Source organism: Dermochelys coriacea, chromosome 2 (genome assembly GCF_009764565.3).
Source record: "Dermochelys coriacea isolate rDerCor1 chromosome 2, rDerCor1.pri.v4, whole genome shotgun sequence".
Lineage (NCBI taxonomy): Eukaryota > Metazoa > Chordata > Testudines > Dermochelyidae > Dermochelys > Dermochelys coriacea.
Window position 1 is genome coordinate 268938966 of NC_050069.1, and position 22738 is coordinate 268961703.

At 44.7% G+C, this 22738-nt stretch overlaps 1 protein-coding gene and 1 long non-coding RNA gene across 11 annotated transcripts in view; one reads left to right on the top strand and one right to left on the bottom strand.

Annotated features, from left to right (window-relative positions):
* Window positions 1–3675, top strand: part of LOC119851538 — a 47153-nt gene extending 43478 nt beyond the window's left edge. The window contains exon 4 of the long non-coding RNA XR_006279541.1: window positions 600–3675. This is a non-coding gene — a long non-coding RNA (uncharacterized LOC119851538). The remainder of the gene's footprint in view (window positions 1–599) is intronic.
* LOC119851537 (KAT8 regulatory NSL complex subunit 1-like) overlaps window positions 1–22738 on the bottom strand; it is a 153253-nt gene that overhangs the window by 18139 nt on the left and 112376 nt on the right. For 9 of the 10 annotated variants that reach the window (XM_038391547.2, XM_038391546.2, XM_043509824.1 and 6 more), the window contains 5 exons: window positions 21509–21674; window positions 14471–14632; window positions 12110–12285; window positions 9232–9353; window positions 8097–8151 (listed from right to left, as the gene is read on the bottom strand). In XM_038391547.2, the coding sequence (XP_038247475.1) occupies window positions 8097–8151; window positions 9232–9353; window positions 12110–12285; window positions 14471–14632; window positions 21509–21674 (681 nt within the window). The remainder of the gene's footprint in view (window positions 1–8096; window positions 8152–9231; window positions 9354–12109; window positions 12286–14470; window positions 14633–21508; window positions 21675–22738) is intronic. The other variant, XM_038391538.2, reaches the window with a different exon arrangement.

Genomic DNA, 22738 nt, shown 5'->3' on the forward strand with positions numbered 1-22738 from the left:
GTGTGCGCGTGTTGTGGCAAGATGGCCGATTTTAGTCTGGTGGGTCCTGCGCTTTTCTTGGCGGGGAGCTAAAGATGCCACCCTTTACCCCTGCTCTTGGGTGCTGAGGGCCCCGCTACTAGCCTGGGAAGGTGGTAGAGGAGGAAAGCGGGGGAGGGGTCTGGGTTTGCTCCTCGCTCTCAACCCCTGTGGATTTCTTACCGTCATCCCCCTTAGGTGAGGTTACCCTTGGTCCTTAGATGTTGGGGGGAAGGGAGTCCCCCTGTCCTGCTGGGCAGGGTCTCCCTTACTTCAATTCTCAGGTCTTCCAAATCTCTCAACACACCTCCAAGTTCCAGTCCTTTCTCCTCCTCCCCATCTGCCTGACGCACAGGGTTTTATTAGGTTCCTAACAGGGCCTTAAGTGACTGCAGGTGCTCCAATTAACCTGCAGCCACCTTCCCTAGTCTACAGGGAACCATTCCTTAATTAGCCTTGAGCTTATATATTTTCCTTCTAGCACTCTCCCACTGCTCCCTGGCCCTCCTGTATCACAGTATGTATGTATAAATATATAAAGAAGTTTCTTTCATGTAACTATAGAACATTTTTCTTCACAGTTTGTTCTCTGTAGAACACGGCAATCCACTAGAACAACTCAACATGAATTCTCTTACTGAATAAGCCCTCTGTCATGGGAGTTGAGACTTTCCAACATTGAGCAATACCATACAATCACATCTATGGTTGATCAGGTTGGCGAGATCTTCCCTTCACTGGGGAATTGGAACCACTGTTTTGAATCAGTGACCCAGTCATACTTTCCATGAGCCGCTGAATTTGAAATTTATGTATCAGACTGTTGTCTGGATTCTGTGAGACAGACAAAGCCTCTATTATATAGATCATGTGAATGGATGCCAAGAACATTAAAGCACCACTCAAGGGTTTGCTATGGCTGCTGCTTGTAGAGTGGGATGACCCAAGAAATGCTTTTTCATAACAGCTGATGCAGAAGTCAGGGAGCCAATTGCAGCATAGTCAATCTCCTACCAATAGAATGAGCATAGCTGATCCTGGCAGGGGCTGTCTGATTGCACTTCCTGACTGGTGAAGGGGCAGGGCTAAGTTACTACTTGACCCAGCAGCAGCCAGAGCTCGATGGCTGCTCAATCCAGCCCACACCGCAGCTGTGTTTGATCACGTTTCCCCAGTGCCTACTCCTGCACCCTTCCAGCCTGTGCCTGCTCTTGTGACAGCTCCAGATCCTGTTTTGTGTGCCTATTCCTGCCCAGCCTGCCCTTCTCCATCCCTGGCTCTGCTTCCTGACCATGGCTCCAGTTCACCTACTGGCTCTGGTATTTGGCTTCTGATCCCTGGTTCTGACCTCGGTTTTGCTCTTGACTATGCCCCTGGACATCCCATGGCTCGGATTCTCCACTCAGCTCTAACTTCCAGACTTGGCCTCCCCCCGGCTCCAACCATTAAGACCAACTGCTAACCTCCCGGTCCTGTTCCTGACAAATTGAGCAGCCTGCAAGAGAAAGACCGAAGATGAGGTTCTGTTGTGAGGTTGACCCCTATTAAGGTCTCTGTCTTCCTCACAGAGGTAATGGGCACCTTGCAGAAGCTACAGACCCAAATCATGGTCCTGCAGGCACAGGTCTCAGTATCCAGGGCCCCGGTTCAGGAACTGAAAATTCTGCTGCTAGCCCAATTTGACAGTGACTGTGGGAAATTATGCAACTTCCTGAATCAATGCTGCCTCCTGTTCATGTGATGACCTCTGTCATTTCCCACTGACCAGGCCCAATATGGGCTCATCAGCCTATTAACTTGGAAGGCCCTGGCCTGGAAGTCCCCTTTCCAGGAGACTTCCAGCCCCTTGTTAGGGCAGCTTGAGGAATTCCATGAAGACATGGCAGTTGTTTCTATGACCTGAATTGTACCTGCTCTGCCAAGGGTGCTTTGGCTCCTACTCTAGGGAATAGACCATTAGCCACATTCACCATGGAATTCTGGCACTTAGTGGCTAACACTAGATGCAATGAATCAGTGCAGCACAGCACTACTATTTCCAGCATAGCTTGAATGAAGAAATCAAAGACAAGCTGGTGCAGGTAGAGCCACTGTCCGACCTAAATGCTCTAGTCAGGCTGTTCATCAGCATTGATGATCACCTGGCCAAACATGAACTAGAAAGGAAGTTCAGTTTTCTACACCCACAGACTGAAGAAATTCGACCTTGCCTTGCCAACACAGAAAGGAATCTGCAATGAGCTCCAGATTTATGCTTAAACTGCAGGGAACCCGAGCACTATGTACCGTGGTATCTCAGTAAGACTCGTGTCCTGTCCCAGTTGGGAAAGCCCTTTATGTCAAACAGTATCCTGGCTGTAGTTGGCTAGTGAGCCACCACCCTCCAACTTCCTCTTTGGCGACAACACCCAGCCATGTTTGAGGTTTAGCTAAGGGCACTGGTGGACTCAAGGGCCTCTAACAACTTCATGGACCTAGATTTTACTTTGACCCATAACATTTCCACTCAGTGGAACAGCATCCCTAATTTGATGGAATCCATCGGATGGGTCCCCCACTCCTCTGGCCCAGTATTCACCAGACGACACTGCTGACTCTGACCACACTCCAGGAGATTCTGCAATTTGGACTGATTTGTACCACTCACTCCCCCATCGTTCCTTGGCTGGATGACCATGACCTGCGCATCCAGTAGGGATCAGGCATGGTTTGCTTTATGTCAAGATTCTGCTGCCAATTATGTCTCCCAAGGTTGGTGTCAGATCCAAATCCTCTCACAATGGAGCTGCTGAAGGGGGATGTTCAAAGATAGCTGCCGCCCTCTCCATCACCCTCTCACCCATTTCAGGTATTGTGGGGAAATATCGAGACTTTGCTGACTTTTTCTCTTTGATAAAAAGAGAGCGGATGTCTTACTGACACATCACAATTATGATTACTTCATACTCCCTCTCAGGACTGAACCTTCAAATGTTCCAGGAATGCTTCCATAAGAATTTCCAGAAGGGGTTTATTTGTCCTTCTGCCTTTCCAGCAGGGGTTCCAATCTTTTTTGTTATGAAAAAAAAAAACATCTCCCTGGCCCCCGCGTTGTTCACTGGTCTTTGAATAGAGTGACTGTTCAAAATCGCTACCCTTTGACACTTAACGAACTTTTTGAAATACTTTGCTTGGCTGTTTTTCCCTTAAACTTCACAGACTCTGCAATATGGTTCATATAGGAAGGCAAAGAGTGGAAGATGGTATTCCAGGTTCCATTCAGGCATTTTGAGTATTTAGTTTGCCAGAAGCTGAGAATGATTGACAGGGAATGGATTACTTGAGGATTACCTGTTCTGTTCGTTCCCTCTGCGGGACCTGGCATTGGCCACTGTCAGAAGACAATATACGGGCTAGATGGACCTTTGTTCTGACCCAGTATGGCTGTTCTTATGTTCTAGCTATGCCATTTGGGCTAAGTAATGCCTCTACATTGCAGATTTCATAAATGACTATTTTCAGGACATGCTGGAACAATTTGTTGTTTATTTAGATGATATTCTTGTCTTCTCCAAAAACCAGAAACTACATCACCCGACGTGCACGGGCTGAAATTGTGGAAAAGCAGCATCACTTGCCCCATAACCTCAGCTGTGTAGAAGACAATGCCATCCACAGCCTCAGAAACAACTCTGACATCATAATCATTAATAGGTCGGAATATGAACAAGAGGCTGCTAGGCAGCTCTCCAACACCACTTTCTACAACCCATTACCCTCTGATCCCACTGAGGGTTACCAAAAGAAACTACATCATTTGCTCAAGAAACTCCCTGAAAAAGCACAAGAACAAATCCGCACAGACACACCCCTGAAACCCTGACCTGGGGTATTCTATCTGCTACCCAAGATCCATAAACCTGGAAATCCTGGACGCCCCATCATCTCAGGCATTGGCACCCTGACAGCAGGATTGTCTGGCTATGTAGACTCCCTCCTCAGGCCCTACGCTACCAGCACTCCCAGCTATCTTCGAGACACCACTGACTTCCTGAGGAAACTACAATCCATCGGTGATCTTCCTGAAAACACCATCCTGGCCACTATGGATGTAGAAGCCCTCTACACCAACATTCCACACAAAGATGGACTACAAGCCGTCAGGAACAGTATCCCCGATGTTACGGCAAACCTGGTGGCTGAACTTTGTGACTTTGTCCTCACCCATAATTATTTCATGTTTGGGGACAATGTATACCTTCAAATCAGCAGCACTGCTCGGCCCCACAGTATGCCAACATTTTTATGGCTGATTTAGAACAACGCTTCCTCAGCTCTCGTCCCCTAATGCCCCTACTCTACTTGCGCTACACTGATGACATCATCATCATCTGGACCCATGGAAAAGAAGCCCTTGAGGAATTCCACCAGGATTTCAACAATTTCCATCCCACCATCAACCTCAGCCTGGACTAGTCCACACAAGAGATCCACTTCCTGGACACTACGGTACTAATAAGCGATGGTCACAGGACCACCACCCTATACTGGAAACCTACTGACCGCTATTCCTACCTACATGCCTCCAACTTTCACCCAGACCACACCACACAATCCATTGTCTACAGCCAAGCTTTACGATACAATCCCATTTGCTCCAACCCCTCAGACAGAGACAAACACCCTCAAGATCTCTATCAAGCATTCTTACAACTACAACACCCACCTGCTGAAGTGAAGAAACAGATTGGCAGAGCCAGAAGAGTACCCAGAAGTCACCTACTACAGGACAGGCCCAACAAAGAAAATAACAGAACGCCACTAGCCATCATCTTCAGCCCCCAACTAAAACCTCTCCAACGCATCATCAAGGATCTACAACCGACCCTGAAAACGACCCATCACTCTCACAGATCTTGGGAGACAGGCCAGTCCTTGCTTACAGACAGCCTCCCAACCTGAAGCAAATACTCACCAGCAACCACACACCACACAACAGAACCATTAACCCAGGAACCTATCCTTGCAACAAAGCCCGTTGCCAACTCTGTCCACATATCTATTCAGGGGACACCATCATAGGGCCTAATCACATCAGCCACACTATCAGAGGCTTGTTCACCTGCCATCTACCAATGTGATATATGCCATCGTGTGCCAGCAATGCCCCTCTGCCATGTACATTGGTCAAACTGGACAGTCTCCATGTAAAATAATAAATGGACACAAATCAGACGTCAAGAATAACAACATTCAAAGCCAGTTGGAGAACACTTCAGTTTCTTTGGTCACTTGATTACAGACCTAAGAGTGGCTATTCTTCAACAAAAAAAAGTCAAAAACAGACTCCAACGAGAGACTGCTGAATTGGAATTAATTTGCAAACTTGGCTATATCATCTATCCCAAGTACAGTTTGCTTTCAGTAAGCTAAAGAAAGCCTTCCCTTCAGCTCCCATTCTTGTGTATCCAAACCTTTCACCATGGAAGCAGAAGCCTCAAACATTACAATCAGGGCCGTACTTTCACAAAATGCAAGCCCGCATCACCAACTCCACCCATGTGTGCATTATTCACGTAAACTAATCTCTGCTGAGAAGATCTATGATATCTGGGACTAGAACAGCGACACTTTTTGGAGGGGGCTCGATTCCTAATCCAGGTCATCACCGATCACAAGAACTTAGAATATCTTTGAATGGCTTAATCATCAGATCCGTGGTCACTTTTCTTTGCCAGATTTGATTTCAGTATTAGCTACTGCCCTGCATCACAGAAAGCGAAAGCAGACAGCCTTTCCCACAAGGACAAATATGCTGTGCTGAACACTACTCCCCAAAACATGTGCTATAACCATCTAATTCTGTTGGTGGAACCACAGCCCAGGATTTACCATCCGTGATTTGGGCTCTACTCCCAAAAGACCTGCAAGCAGCCAAACTCAGACCCCCTTGATACCTTCAGTGCACCATTCAGCTCAGGCTTCCATTTGCACAGTGGTCCACTATACCTTAGCAAGCACTTTTACATTCTGGATGATCAGCCAAGACTCAAAGTGTTAAGAATGTGCCCTGACACAGTAGGTGCTGGCCATTTTGGACACCATAAGACTCAGGACTTGGAGGTACGAAATTTCTGGTGGCCAAGGGCAAATACTGATGTGAAGAAATATGTTGACTTCTCTGATCTAAGCTTTCAAAGCAAGTGCCCACGTGTTAAGATGCTTGGATTATTCCAGCTTCTGCCACCCCACCTCAATACTGGTCCATGGTTGCAAAGGACTTCTTGTAGAGCTCCCTCTCTCCCACGGTTGCACTGTCATCCTGGAAACCACTGATCTGTTCATGAAGATGGTGTGTTTTTATTTCTTTTCGCTCTCCCCCCAACACTCACAAAACACTCTGCATTCTCCTAAACCATGTTTTTTGGCTCCATGGACGGCCAGTTGGAATAGTATCTGATTGGGGCACACAGTTCACTTCTTGGTTCTGGCATGAACTCTATAAAATCCTAGGAATTGAACTCTTCATCTTCTCAGCCTACCACCCATAGATCAACGGGCAGATGGAGTAGGTACATCAAATCCTCAAGCAATATTTTTGATGCTTCCTTAACTATTGCCAAGATAACTGGTCACTTGCCTGCCATACACCTCGCTCTATGCCTCCACCTACAACAGTCCATTTTTTGGCCAATTAGAGTTTTCACTCATTTCCCTCTAGCCGCCTCTGCAGACTCACAAATTCTTGTTGAGACAGACCTTGTTAACCACCTTCACCAAGTTCATCAGGAACTTATGGAGCATCTGGAAGCCACCAAGGAAACTTATAACCACCATGCTGACCAAGATCACCAAGTTGCACATATACTAAGAGTGGGTAATAAGGTCTGGCTGTTTGCTAAACATCTCAACTCCTCCCACTCACCTGCCAAATAAAATCAACACTTGCGTCCATTCAAGATCACTGAACAAGTCAATCCAACTCCAGCTGCCTAAAACCGTGAAAGTCTATCCAGTTTTTCACGTATCCTTCCTGAAGGCCTACACAAAAAAAAAAAAATCTCGCTCTGCTTCATGGCGCACTCCCATGGAGGTCCAGGGTCAAGAAGAATATGAAGGGCAAGAAATCCTGGATTCTAAATGAATCCGAGATCTATTTTCCAACCTGGTGGACTAAGCGGGTTATGGTCCAGAAGAATGGTCTTGGGAATCAGAAGGGAACGTCTATGCTCCGGAACTCTTACACACTTTTCACCAGAAGAACCTAGAAAAACTGGGCCGTAAGGCCTATAGAAGGCACCCTTGCGGGTTGGGGGCATGTGCTGTCAAGGGAGCCAGCTGCAATAGGGTCAATCTCCTAGTAACACACTGGGCATAGCTGATCCTGGCAGGGGCTACCTAATTTATTGTACTTCCTGATTGGTGAAGGGGTAGGGCTAAGCTACTACCCAACCCAGAACTCGTGGCTGCTCAATGCATCCCACTCAATAGCTGCACTTGATCTTGCTTCCTGTATAATGTACCTGCTGCTACTCCCAATCTGCTCTTGTGCCTGCTCCAGTTCCTGCTTCTGCTCCCATCCAGCCCGGTACCTGCTCCTGCCCAGCCTGCTCTTGTACCTGCTCCAGGTTCCTACCCTACTCTGTCTCTGACATCCCTATCTCTCACCCCTGGCTTCAGTTCCCAACTGCATCTCTGGTTCACCCATTTGTTCTGGCCTCAACTGTGTGCCTGGATGTCCTGGGGTCCTGATTCGTGGCTCAGCTCTAACCTCCAGGCCTGGCCACCCCCATGGCTTGGACCTGTAGGCATGACTGCCCATGTCCCGGTTGTGTTCCTTACAGAGGAACGCTTTGAACCTCACGCATATACTGGCAGTTCACTGATTAAGCTGTGCGCTGTGGCTGGACAACATTTGCTACAGACTTCGCTTAATAAAGCCTGCAGGTTTAGCAGTTTACACTCAATCTTTACTTCTTCTAATAATACAAAATGCCAATCAGACATTTTCAGGATGGCTGTTGCTTCTAAAGACATTTATCATTTGTCAATAGTGCTTGAGACCAGAAACAGTGTGACAAAGTAGATTTTTGTCTCACCTCAGAGTCCATGTGATCCAATGGCTCCACATCTTTGGGCTCTACCACTCTCCAGCTGCAGGAAAGAACACTCAGTGTCAGAACAATTCTGCACTCGCTGCCATGTCACCCTCTTGGCTAAGACCCAGAGCCAAGACCTGGCTTCAAAGTTGTTTCCCCATAGGTGCTGGACACTAGACCAAAGGTGATTAGCTTTACTGACAAAGCTTCCTAGTACAGACATACACACATACAAGCCCACCACTTATCTTGCAGAGCTCCTAGAAGCCATAGATTTAGATGCATCATGTATGCACCAGCCAGTGATGTGACAACAGAAGCCTGATAAATTCAATCTCATTGGATTCTGTTTTGACAGGCTTTGAGGGAAGGCAAAAATGGTAGGGCTCATGAAAGTGAACAATGAACAACTGTGGAACAAATGACTCTCTCATCAACCATGACCAATCAATCTCTTTCACTATCTCTCTTTTACATAAAAGTCTTGTCTGTATTTTGTCTACTTAGATTGCAAGAGGCAGAGATCTCTCACTACAAGTTGGAGGTACACAGAAGACTGAATAAATAATAATAGTAATCAGAACCAGGAAATAGGATGTGCAGAAACTGGATGTAGTACTGCACAGCTCTTCCAACGGTCCTCGCTCCTACAGCAGTATCTCTGCTATTTCAATCTTTCTGAAACTAGTAAGTATACCCTTGAAGCACTCAGACAGTTCAAAGCTCTTTGCCCGGTCTGCTAATATCCTTACAACGACATGTGCCAACAACTGAACAAGAGACTAATTTCCCTTGCTAACCTTTTTCATTTCTGGGATTTTTCAGCCATCAGCTGGGAAGCATTTACCCAGAGCAAACACTGCTGTCATATGCTAGTTGGCCAGTGGACGATGCTGCCATGAAATTCCCTTTGAGGTGGCAAACTGCATCCTCTTTGATTAAGATGTTTTTTTTTTCTTTTTTCTTTTCTTTTCCTTTTTTAAGATATACTGTCTTAATTTAAGTTATTGTTGTTTCTTGACGAAAGATTGCGCTTTAGCAAAAGAGAAATAGCTTTCTCTTTTCACAGCCAAAATAACACCACCCTACATAAGAACACAAAGGGAATTATTAATACTTTCCCATCTGCAGATACCTTGGTGTTAGAATCTCTTTGTACTGCAGCTTCTCCACTCGAGTGGCTGCTGCCATCGACATTGGGATCACAATGTTATTGATGTCGTAGGAACATTCCACTTTTCTTTTCTTTGAGGATAGCTGATACCACACGCAGAGCGGAAAGGAAAAAAAACCCAGACAGAGCATTAGTGTCAACACAAAAGAACATTTAAAATCATACCATGGGAAAAACAACTTCCCCAGGACAAGAGGTACAAGTTACCTAGTGTTTCGAGTAATGGTGTAAGCAGGATTCCAGAGTTTTTTCCCCAGTTCTTCCACCAACCTGCTGTGATATTCTGGTCACATCAAGCAAACCCTACAGCTCCATTTATTCTTCTCTAAAATGGGCATATTTAACTATCTTATGTTGATGTTGCCAATCCTAATATTTGTAAAGTGTTTTAAGATCATATAGCAGAACAAAGTACTATTTATTACTCAATTATTCTCAGCTAAGCAAGTCTCCTCCCCATACTGGAATTTGAGCTTGAGCCCTGAGAAACTAAGATTTCCCTCTACTTGTAAATCAGGTTTTTGGAAGTCTCCATACTCAGCGTGGAACAAAAGACCTCTCAGTTCTAGGTGAAGAGCTCAAACCCAGACTGCGGGTACATCTACAGTGCAAAAAACCCCCAGCAGCCGCAAGTCTAAGAGCCCAGGTCAACTGAGTCAAGCTTGAGGGGCTCATGCTAAAGGGCTAAACGTAGTAGTGTAGATGTTCCAAACTGGGCTGGTGCTCAGACTCTGAGGTCCTCCCCTCTCACTAGGTTTCAAAGTCTGAGCTTCAGCCAGAGTGGGAACATCTACACTGCTATTTTTAGCCCTGAAGTGCAAGCCCAAGTCAGTTGATCTGAACTCTAAGATTTACTACTGCAGGGTTGGTTTTTGTTTTTCTTATGTAGACACACTTTAAGTCAGTAGCAGCAAAAAGTTAGGTGCTCGGATGTCACAGTGATTAGCACAATGTAAAAAATTTGAAACACAGATGGGAAGACTTGTCCATAATATCCTTTAGAATTTGGTTCAGGAAGCTTCTGAAGAGATTGTTCACTTCAGAATAGGTAAGGCTAACAGGTCCAACTTCCAACTCTACTCCTAGACAACTGAAGCTGGGCATTCCCAATGGAGTCACGTATAGAAGGTAGGGCCAGAAAGATGGACAGCTTCTGGTAATGAGGCTCCAAGCAAGTGAGCTGACAATGTGAGGGACTACTCAAAGAAGAATAGTTTACAAATATTTTGGATATAGCAGTGAAGCACGAGATGGATCTGGAGCAGACAATGCAGGATGGAGATGGGCCTGCCCTGCTGAAGCTATCTGGGCAACTGGAAAGCAGTTCAGCTTTGGGATTGCTCCATCTGCTTCTGTCAGTCAAGCCTGAAACAGCTGCCCATTAGTCAAAAATGGCATGTGTGTCGGGGATGGGGGGGGCGAGGAAGAGCAATAAATGTAATGATTGCTACTTCTAAGTCTCCTCTCTCCAACCCAGCAGTCTCCCCATATCCACAGAGGCCTGGACAGGAGCCAGTCAATACTTATCCTATATGGGCTTATACAAATGACTATTGTGAGATGTAGCATTTCCCCTCCCTGCCTCTCCAAAACAGTGAGCAAATAATAAAAACAATTTCCTATTGATATTTTTGTTTTGTTCAGAAAAGTCCAGAACAATTCTGTTCTCTCCCACTTAATTTGTAATCAAAATGAAGTTGAATCACAGAGCTCACACAAAGATTTGTTTATACACAGGATTTACAGAATCATAGAAATGTAGGGCTGGAAGGGACCTCAAAAAGTCATTAAGTCCAGCCCGTTGTGCTGTGGCAGGACCAACTAAACCTAGACCATCTCTGACTGGTGTTCGTTCAACCTTTTATTAAAAACCTCAAATTGTGGGAATTCCGCAATGTCCCTTAGAAGCCTATTCCAGATCCTTATAGTTGGAAAGTTTCTCCTCCTATCTAACCTAAATATCCCTTGTTGCAGATTACACCCATGACTTCTTGTCGTACCTTCAGCAGGTATGGAGAAAATTGATCAAAGTCCTCTTTATAGCAGCCTTTAACATATTTCAAGACTGTTACCAGATCCCGCCTTAGTTTTCTTTTCTGAAGACTAAACATGCCAAGATTTTTTAACCTTTCCTCATAAGTCAGGTTTTCTAAACCTTTTATCGTTTTTTGTTGCTCTCCTCTGGACTCTCTCCAATTTGTCCATATCTTTCCTAAAGTGTGGTGCCCAGAATTGGACACAGTACTCCAGCTGAGGCCTCACTAGTGCTGAATAAAGCAGGACAATTGCCCCCTGTATCTTACATACAAGACTCCCATTAATACACCCCAGAATCATATTTGTTTTTCACAGCTGCACCACATTGTTGACTCACATTCCATTTGTGATCCAATATAATGCCCAGATACTTTTCAGCAGTACTACCACCTAGCCAGTTATTCCCCATGTTGTAGTTGTGAATCAATTTTTCCTTCTTAAGTGAAGTATTTAGCACTTGTTTTTATTGATGGGGTATGCTTAGTAACAAATTTATAGACCACATATGCTGGTCCTGGTGGTGCAGAGCAGGCACCCTGGCCACTTTGGGTGCTGGCTAAGACAACTGAAGCAAGTAGTTGCTACTGTCTGTTCAATACCAAGATCTTTTTAATAAAGGCATTTCCAGATTGTCCCTGCAGCCTACTGGCAGGCAAGGACTCCCCTCTCATAGTTTGGCATAGGGTGTCCACGATGAGTCTAGCATCCATTGGCAATGTCCAGCAATGCAGACATTCACCATGCATTAAAAAAACTGCTCCCTTCTTTAGGTTTGTTTAACACAGATTATGTTCTGACTCACCATTGTTGAATTACCAGTGGAAGGGAACTGGCTGGAAGATGGGGCTGGAGGAGTTTCTAGATACAAAGATGGTAGGTGGGACATCAAAGGACTATGTTTATGTGCCTGAGAACCGGAAACAAGCAAGCTGTGATTGTCTGTTCCTTTAAGCTGCCTCTCCCCTTTAAACAATGAACCTGTTAATAAAGCACATGAACAGAGAACCCAAATAAAGCCAGAGTAATTTATTCATAAGTCATTGCTGCTCTTATCTGTCAGTCCACCAGAACTACAGCTGGGGAATGCAGTCTGTATTGTGGAAGAAATGCTAAAATAAAAGAAATGGGGAAAAATCTACAAGTCAGAAACCCTAAGTGAAACCATCAGCACTGCACAGAATTAAACATATCACCTGTGAAATTCATCTTTGCTGGGTGTTTGCGATGAATATATCTATCAAAAACAGTAGACTCCCCTCCAGTATGTTCAAAAAGTGGCCACCAAAAATCTTCCTCATATGTTCAGCTGATCACATTAGCCCCATCTTTGAATCACTCCTTTTTGTGTATCACATTAATTTAAAAAACACTATCGAACACTACAATTAAGCCCCATGACACTATTCTGAGGAGGAGAAGTGATATATAAAGATCTTTTCACTCACCACTAAAATGCAGCAGCTGATCAAATTATCTCAAACACAGTACACAGTTTTAGGACAGGAAGTGAAGAATACCACCATAGTGAACTGAAACTGCACAGAAAGGCTGATGTGTCCTCTCAAATATAATCAAAGGAAGTGAATTATTATCAGAGAAAACACTGAATGTGCACTGCTGGCAGCAGTAGCATTTGCTACGTAAGAGAAAGGCTCTCTGACACCACTGGAGAGAAGGCAAGATAATCCCTGAGCAGAATGGACCTAAGACAGAATACTACAGCAGCTATTCTAAAGCACATAGTAAAGCCACGGAAACTGACACAGGATGCAAGACTGATGGAGTTTATATTTAAGTGTAATAGTTTCCCTTCTTTAGTAGGTTCCTTACACCTGGAAAGGAGAGTCACTTCAGTGCTAACAAGCATGACCATTCTCTACTCAATGCCTCTTGAACCAACTACTGGATGGATGACATCTACAGTCTTTGCAAGTAACCTCCTCTCTCAAAGAGAAACAGACTGAAAACAACGGGTAGGGTAATTAACTATTGTTAAGCCAATGTGTATAGTGCTTCCTTTTTCATACAGCTGAAGGCACAAAGCTGAAGGCACATGGGATGTGCACCAAATGCCAACCACCACACTGCCTGGTGCCAATCTGTATTTTCAGCATAAAGTTCTTTTCTTTAAATGTTCTCTGGTTTGTTCAAGATAATTCATATCAACAATTGCAAAACAAATAAGTACGTCAGACTCAGCAGCTGCGGGCCCCATTATAAGAACTCCATGGGCATGTCTGGCTTGCAGGCTGCATACTATGCTTGCTATTTTCTGCAAGTACTGGGTATAAGGAAATGTCTTCTTTTAAAACAAATGAAAACACCCACCATGGTACATTAAACAAGACCGGATGCTATAACTGGGGTTTAATTCTTTCTAACATGGAATTGTTTTTTTAGCCTTGGGTGCTTCTGTCAGCTTTCCTAAGAGCTTAACTTCTATGGATAGATAGTTTTAATATCATGCACTTTAATGGGCTAAAAGAAACAGGAACCTAGAAAAACAGAAAAGAGTACAGGAGAAGACAGTAAAGAGCAACAGTGGCAGCTCTGAACACAACTGAAACAGAAATATTTGGCAGGGATTTGCCAGGCTCTCTTGGCAGGTGGATACACACATGCTTTGATTTAACACACACACACAAGGATCAAAAAAAGAAAAGGAGGACTTGTGACACCTTAGACACTAACAAATTTATTTGAGCATAAGCTTCCGTGAGCTACAGCTCACTTCATTGGATGCAGCTGTAGCTCACGAAAGCTTATGCTCAAATAAATTTGTTAGTCTCTAAGGTGCCACAAGTCCTTTTCTTTTTGCGAATACAGACTAACACGGCTGCTACTCTGAGGCCTGTCATTATAAAAGGATCAAAAAGTTTCTCTTCTTTGACTTGCTTGTTAGCTCATTCCCAATCACACTATCTGGGTTTCTGCAGTAGCCATTTATTTGGTCATCTAATCAAAAGCAGGCTTTCCATTGTGGTGATGAGAACTTCTGCAATTTGCAAGATGCCAAAGCCAATCACCACGTGACGTTTATGTACTGAGTTTATTGCTACTTTCTACAGAAATGACAGGAACTGTAGACTACACTGTAGGGTTGCACTTTGGTCACCTGTTAAAACTTACATGCAAGTTTACACCCCATCTCAGCTGAACTTACTGGATGCAGAGAGAGGTGACAGGCCTAGCTTTGGGAAAACGTTGGTTACGTCTTGTGGCTTCTTTCCAAAATGGGACATCTTCAGAGCCTTGAGCTTATGGCTCAATCTATGCTGCCTGTCATCTCTTAGTAAGGTTTCAAAGTACAAGTGAAGAGGCTTGCCTGAAAATAAAAACAACAGGTTATTCTAATATACACGAATCCTCTCTCCCCACATACAAACACCAGTGTTGTACAGACATAATTTGTAATTAGCACCTGCCAGTATTGTTAAATTCTATACATAGGAAAGTCACACATGCAGCTAAGCAGTTACAAATCCTGTCCCTTTTTAATCTTACAGCCTGTTGTCACAGCTGATGCGATACAGAAAGTTCAGCATGAGTGGCCCCAAAATAAAAGCTTTCCTGCAACAAAGCAGCTGGTCAGGACAATCTAGCTCATGGAATTTGGCATCTTGCCTCAGTGCATTACCTCTCACACTGTGCTGGCCTAAGCCATTTCCAACTACACTATCATTTCTTGACACTGGCCTGTGTCATTGTCTGAAAAGCTTTAGCAAAGGCTTCTCATATTTCATTTCCTTTTGTGTCTCTGTTCTTACTGTAAAAAGCAAGTATGACAAGGTACAACAGAAATTAACGTCAAACACGTCTGAAATAGATGCTTTCACCCTTGCACATTGGGGAAAAGTATACCCTTCCAGTTGCTTACCCTGCCTTTAAGCTCTGTGACAAATGTCTTGTCCTTGCAGTTGCCAAAACCTCTTACAAAGAAAGAACAATTCTTACTCTACAGTAACTCTGATTCTTCGATACGTGTTCCCCACATGTATTCCAATTCTGATGCACATGTGCCTCATATGAGATAGATTCTTTTGGAGTTTGCTGGGGCCACACCTGTGCCCTAGATACCCTCTCACTCTCTACAGCCAAGGGCATAAAGGAATAAGGGAGGTCACAATCACCCTTCAATTGCTTCCTAAATCAGAATCTAGGTGGTGCAGGGCTCCACAGTAGTGGGGAAGAAGGGCAGGGAAGGTTGTGGAATATGTGTGGACAATACATCTTGAAGAACCACAGTTACTGTTACCTAAGTAACTATTCTTTTTGTGATTGTCCATGTGTATTCATCTGGTAATGCACAAGTCGTGATCTTCTGTCCAGGAGGTGGGTGCTCCGAGTCTGCTGAAACAATGAGTAAGACAGCTCTGCCAAAGTGGGTGTCTGATCTGGAGTTCTCCAACAAGCAGTGCTGGAGTTCAGTTCACACCTTCACCCAGCTGGGTGGTCTACAAATCTGAGATTGGTAAGCCCCCGAGAAGAGAAACTGCAGAGGATGCTTGAGCTCTGATAGAATGGGCCGTAATCTGTGAAAGTGGGTTCAAATTAGCTTTTGCAGATGACACTAAACTAGGAGGAGAGGTAGATACGCTGAAGGGTAGGGATAGTATACAGAGGGCCGTAGACAAATTAGAGGATTGGGCCAAAAGAAATCTGATGAGGTTCAACAAGGACAAGTGCAGAGTCCTACACTTAGGACGGAAGAATCCCATGGCACCGCTACAGACTAGGGACCGAATGGCTAGGCAGCAGTTCTGCAGAAAAGGAGGTTACAGTGGACAAGAAGCTGGATATGAGTCAACAGTGTGCCCTTGTTGCCAAGAAGGCCAATGGCATTTTGGGATGTATAAGTAGGGGCACTGCCAGCCGATTGAGGGATGTGAGCGTTCTCCTCTATTCGACTTTGGTGAGACCTCGTCTGTAGTACTGTGTCCAGTTTTGGGCCCCACACTACAAGAAGGATGTGGAAAAATTGGAAAACATCCAGCGGAGGGCAACAAAAATGATTAGGGGACTGGAACACATGACTTATGAAGAGAGGCTGAGGGAACTGGGATTGTTTAGTCTGCGGAAGAGAAGAATGGGGGGGGATTTGATAGCTGCTTTCAACTACCTGAAAGGGGGTTCCAAAGAGGATGGATCTAGACTGTTCTCAGTGGTAGCAGATGACAGAACGAGGAGTAATGGTCTCAAGTTGCAGTGGGGGAGGTTTAGGTTGGATATTAGGAAAAACCTTTTCACTAGGAGGGTGGTGAAACACTGGAATGCGTTACCTAGGGAGGTGGTGGAATCTCCTTCCTTAGAAGTTTTTAAGGTCAGGCTTGACAAAGCTGTGGCTGGGATGATTTAGTTGGGGATGGTCCTGCTTTGAGCAGGGAGTTGGACTAGATGACCTCCTGAGGTCCCTTCCAACCCTGATATTCTATGATTCTATGATTGCGCAGCATGCCCTGATATAGTCAGAAAGCCACAAAAATAATTGTTCAGTGGGTATCAGCTGATGCTTCATCCTGTCAGAAAAGGCCAGGGACAATCTCTGAGAACTCCTGAATGGTCTTGTCCTAATCACAGTAGGAAAGAATTTGGAGCACATATAAGTAAGGCTACGATTTTGTCACGGAGGTTGTGGAGTCACAGAATCCATGACTTCCAAAGACCTCTGTGACTTCAGCCCTGGTGGCTGGGAGCTACAGGGTCCCGCCACCTCCTGCAGCAGCAGGGAGCTGTGAGATACCCCTGCTGCCTGAGGCAGCTGGCCCTCAAGCTCCCATGGGCAGTGGGGGTACCCCACAGCTCCCTGCCGCCGCAGGCAGGGGGACCCCTGCAGCCCTGGCCACCACAGGGAGGCAGGGAGACCCCCTGCAGCTCCCCTCCGTCGTGGAGGTCAGGGGGGCCCTGGAACTCTGAGCCCTCCCTGGTGGTGCAGGCCCCAGAGCTCCCAGCCACCCCGCAGCTGCCCAGTCCCTTCCCATTTTATCATGGATATTTTTAGTAGCAATCCAGTACAGGTCACAGGCTTCAGTGAGTTTTTCTTTATTGCCTGTGACCTGTCTGTAACTCTTACTAAAAAAATATCCATGACAAAATCTTAGCCTTACACATAAGGTGTGAAGTTTGGCTTCCCTTGACTACTACAAGGCTTGGAAAAAATTGGCAGGTGGATCATTGATTCAGGTGAAGGTTCAAGACGGCCTTGGGCAGGAACTTTGGATGAAGCCTTGATGTCACCCTGTCCTTATCGGATAATGTACATGCCATGGCAGCCTGGATTTCCCTTATTCTCTAGGTTGCGGTTCTAACCATCAAGGTGGTTTTCATAGACAAGCGGTATAAAGAAAAGGTTGCTAGATGTTCAAAGGGGGCACCCCATTAACCATGCTCCATGAAAAGATAGTTGAGATCAGTGTAAACGTGGCTAACTGTCATGTAGGTCCATGAGGTCACATGTCCTAAGAGCATGAGATATGCTGACTGATGTTGCCAGGTAAGCCTGGCATTGATTGAAGTTCAGCATGGTGAGGAATCTTCCTGTGGCAAGTAGTTTTTTATCACTGTGGAGTCAAATAATGCTCCTATGAACTCTATGTTTTGAGTGAGGTAAGAATGGATTTCTCCCTTTTGACTCTGAGACCTAAGGGGGCAAAGAGTTGCAGTGTTACTTGAATGGAATTGCTCACTTGTTGAGGAGATCAACTTCTGGTAACCAGGTGTCAAGCTCTATGTAGATTTGCACTCCCCTTGTATCCTTAGATAGGCTGCCATAACTGTGAGACACTTGGTCAATACTCTAGGAGCTGCGGAGAGGCCAAAGGAAAGCACCCTGTATTGATAATCCAACTTTCCCACAAGCAACGTGAGGTATTTCCTGAGGGTACGGTTGAATAGCTGTATGGAAATAGACATCCTGTAAACTGAGAGCCAAAAGCCAGTCCTGAGGATCTAGGGTAGGAACTAAAGAAACTAGGATTACCAACCTCCATTCTTCACGGGGATTAGGAAACAAAGTGAATAAATCTCTCTGCCCTAGAATTCTACAGTCTCTCCTTCCTTTGCTATATACAAGTTTATTTCGTTTAACAGTATCTCATGAGAGGGGTCCCTGAAGAGGGACAGGGAAAGACTGAAACTGTATAGCATACAGCATGTCCACAATTTCTAGGACTTACTGGTTTCTAGGTTCCAGGACTCCCAAAAGCAAAACAAATGGTTCCCAAAAGGGTGGGGGAGGGGTGGGACAAAGGGAATACAAATCCTGTGGTTCTATGTGGCTCTGTAATTGGGTTTACAAAGCCCATACTAAGCATAGACAGATGGGAGAGGAGAGTCTTCCCTGCTTATAGGCAACCAGGCTGACCACACCCCAGCACAGCTGCTAGACCTGCCAATCATGGAGGCATGTACCCACAGCTGAGACCAATAAGGAAAACAAGCCTAGGTATAAAGGAAGGAGAACAGCGAGAGATAGGGAGGCAGAAAGGCCTGGGACATTTGACAGGTTCCCAACGGTCCTGTCAAATTTGCTGACAGGAGGTTGATGCAGAGCGTATGGCAGGGGAGTAAGGAGCAGAGCATTTCCATCTCTGGAACTTCTGTCTTTTCCTTAGGGGCTCTGTTGATCTCAGCTGGTGTGGGGAGCTTAGACATCTGTTCTTGGTGCTTTCGGTGCCAAAACATCGGTATAGTGAGTGGCATGACCAGGCTCCTCAAGCTGTGCCAAGTTTGTTCAGTGACCTGTCTGGGCCAAGCTGTCAGTAGGACCCGATTCAGACCTTGAACTGCCTCCTGGTTTGGACTACTCTGGATCAGCAAAGGAAATCTGTCTCTCCAATCACTCAGAGCAGTGCTCCTTGCTCCCTCTTTCCTCAGAAAATTGTGTTGAGGAGGGTTTGGAGGCTCTCACAGACCCTGTAGTCAACAAGTAGGACTTTCTTGAAGCTCTGGGTGCACCCATGGGTTACTGGTCTGGTCATTTTCTTCATCTCAGATTTGGAGTATGCCTTCATGGACATCTTCAGGAGGAACGCTTTTAGGTGGGATTCCCTTGCTTTTGGTGTCCTCTTTGAAAAAGAGCGACATGTGGTACATTTTTCTGGAACATGCACTTCAGTGAGGAAGAAATCTTTTTGAGCGTCTGTCACCATATGGATAGCTGTCTTGCAGATGGACAGGATTTAAATCCTGGAATTTTGATTCTGCTATGTTCAGGGCACCTTGTGTTGGGAGCACCCCAAAGTTAAAGACCTTCTTTCTTTTACTTTTTGGCCAGTGGGCTTAAACTATGTTAACTTAATTATATTAAGGAACACTAAACTAAAAACTAGAGCAGCGGTTCTAAAACCGTGGGTTGGAACCCCAAAGTGGGTCATGACCCCATTTTAATGAGGTTGCCAGGGCTGGCTTAGATTTGCTGGGGCCCAGGGCTGAAGCCCTTCAGCATTAGCTTTGGCCCCCTGGCCTGGAGTGGTGAGGCTTCAGCTTCCGCTCCCCACCCCAGGGGAGTGGGGCTCAGGAAGGCTCAGGCTTCTGTCCCCGCTCCTGGGGTCGTGTAGTCATTTTTGTTGTCAGAAGGGGGTCGTGGTGCAACCAAGTTTGAGAACACCTGAACTAGAGCAAAAGAATCACACAGTGCCCAGAGATGCAGACACTGCCAGGATTCTGTCTCTGCCTCAGATGGAACTGAAGGATGGTTGTGGCTGCCCTACCCTTTATGCCCTCAGCTACCAGGAGCAACAGGGCATTCAGGACACAGGGGCAGCGCGCAAAAACACAGAATCCAGTCTCCAGCACAAGGGCACCAGAACAGAATATATATGGACAATCACTTGAAGGATAATTCTACCTGAATTTCCTCCAAAACAGAGAGTCGTTTTTTCCCTTCCCAGCTGTAAGAGTCCCCTCTTCCCAGTTCTTTCCTTCACAGACATCAGTCCTCATATACCCACTTATGTAGTGAAATCTACTCAAGTCTCCCTTCCAAGAGCCCAGTCCTGACCTAACTTTGAATACACCCAGTTTCCAGATGTCCATTGTCCCAAAAGTTACATTAAAAAAAAATAGTAAGTAAGACTAGAGAAAGTCTAATAGGGTACATGAAATCAAACAATTCCTGATCCCCCAACAGAATTTAGCTGACTGTCACTGGCTGGAATCAAACCAATCACAACCCTGGAAAAATCAATTCTCTATTCAAAACACACTTTGGGGAGAGCGCTGCCTAAAAACCAGCATTGAAATGAGTTTTCGGGCTAGTCTACACTGGCAACACTTGTGTAGTCACGGCAGAGCTCTGGGAGAGAGCTCTCCCAGTGCTCTAAAAAACCCACCTCCACAAGAGGTGTAGCTCCCAGCAGTGGAAGTGCAGCTCCCAGAGCTGGTGCACTGTTTACACTGGCGCTTTACAATGCTGAAACTTGCTGGACTCAAGGGGGTATCTTTTCATACCCCGAGCAAGAAAGTTGAGGGGCTGTAAATTGCCAGTGTAGACAAGCCCTTAGTAATTTTTGAGTAGATTTCCTGTTGTTAATAATCCTTCCTATCATTTTTCTTCTTCCATATTGTTCTTTTTGTGCACGTATGCTAATTAGTTTAGTGTTACTCAAAAGGGGGTGAGACCGTCTTCTTCTGGTTTGTTGTTGCAGCCCATGGAGACAGGGGCTCTTTTTGAGGGCTAGACTTTTAGAACTTACTTATTTTTTTAAATACAAAAATAGCAGCAGACTTTTCTAAGAGACAAGAAAAAAAAATTAGGTTAAGATTTGGTCTGGCTTTCCAAGTTCCCCTTTTAAAGATCCTAATCTTTCCTTGGAAAGAATCTGGGAGTTTTTCCATGGAAAATTAAGCAGTAACAAAAAGATTTTTCTTTCCACAAGGGACACTCAAGAGAGGGCTACAGTGGCACTGTCAAGAGCTCATCTATTTAAACATTAAACAGAGTAAAAATAGCAGTACCCTTCTATTCAGAGCATGGTATGTTGGGACATGTAGTCTCCATGGACTATCTCTGTATTAAAAATAAGGGGAATTAGAGTCACAGTGCAGAACTTTGTGGGAAACCTCTGGCAATTCCTTGCATATATACTACCCTAAAATTCAGTTTAGTGTATTTTCAACATTCTTGCCTGTGAATGGAAGGAGGAGCAGGACACCTGCAGAATAAGGTCCTTTATTTTATACTAAGAACGCGTAATCTACTCACCATGAGAGAATGACAGTATGGGATGGAAGCCAGAATCCAGCAGTGCTATACGCTCTTCTAAGGACATAGTGTCTGGGTCTATGGCCTGAATAGAGGTTTTACAACCACACAGGATACAAGTGCTGGGCCATTCACAGCTACATTTCATGGTGAGAGGTTTCTGCGGCTAGTAGAAAGGAAAATAGAAAGATCAGCCATCTAAAAAGGGAAAAATCACCATGTTTTCTTTAATTTAAGAAGGGATGCTGATATTCAGATCCAATTTTTCTAGGGTCTGATTTCTACAGACAAACTACATTTCATGCCCTAATTAAAAACAAAAACAAAAACCAACACTACCCTTTCAGAAAGGAAATATTTAGTAAGTTTTGAAAGGTAGACATAACAACGGTCTTGTGGAATGCACCATCTCCAGTGAACCAACAAAAGAGTAAACCAAACACAGACACACAGGTCCTAGTGCCCACTCAGCAGTAATAACAGCATTTATGCAGGGCACAGCAAGGAATACAATCACCTCTTTCTTTCAAGTACTCTCCTTGCTCCAGGATTCCAGCTCTTATCCTTTGAAAAAATCATTTTCACTAGTACAAGACTGGAATTCTTCTTGTGGCTGAACATAAAATTGAATTACAGCGGTATCTGGTAATTATACTTAGGCCTATAATACTAACATATGGTGCTATTTTAAAGGGACAATTGACAGTTAAACTTTGACATTTCCAAGTGAGTATAGTTGTTTCTTGTATCATATAATTTTCCTCCATTGACAATATTTGATATACTTGATGCCTCTTCCTCTGATAATACGTTGTGCTCTGCAAGCTCAGTCAATCAAAAGAGGGAGCATTAACAACTTTTTGCCCATAGCTGCCTCTCTAATTGTGCTAGTAAACAAGATTGAGCCATGCTGGCTTTGTGCTAACAAATGGCAAGGACAAAGACTAGAAGAAAAAGAAATTTAATTTTCATGCTTCAAAATTATTCCAAGAAACAGAAATTAACAAATTACATACAGAGAAAGGGGCAATAAGAACATCAAATCAGTCTCATCAATGTGAGAAAACTGGTATTTTCAAGAAACATCTTCTACTGAGCTGGAAACATCAAAATAAAGAATAAGATGTTTGTAACGTAAACACTCTAAGCTAAAGGTAAGTGGTGGGAAACAGAAATTATGTCAGTGCAGAAACCAAAACCATAGTTAGGCTGTCACCGCTCACGAAGGCA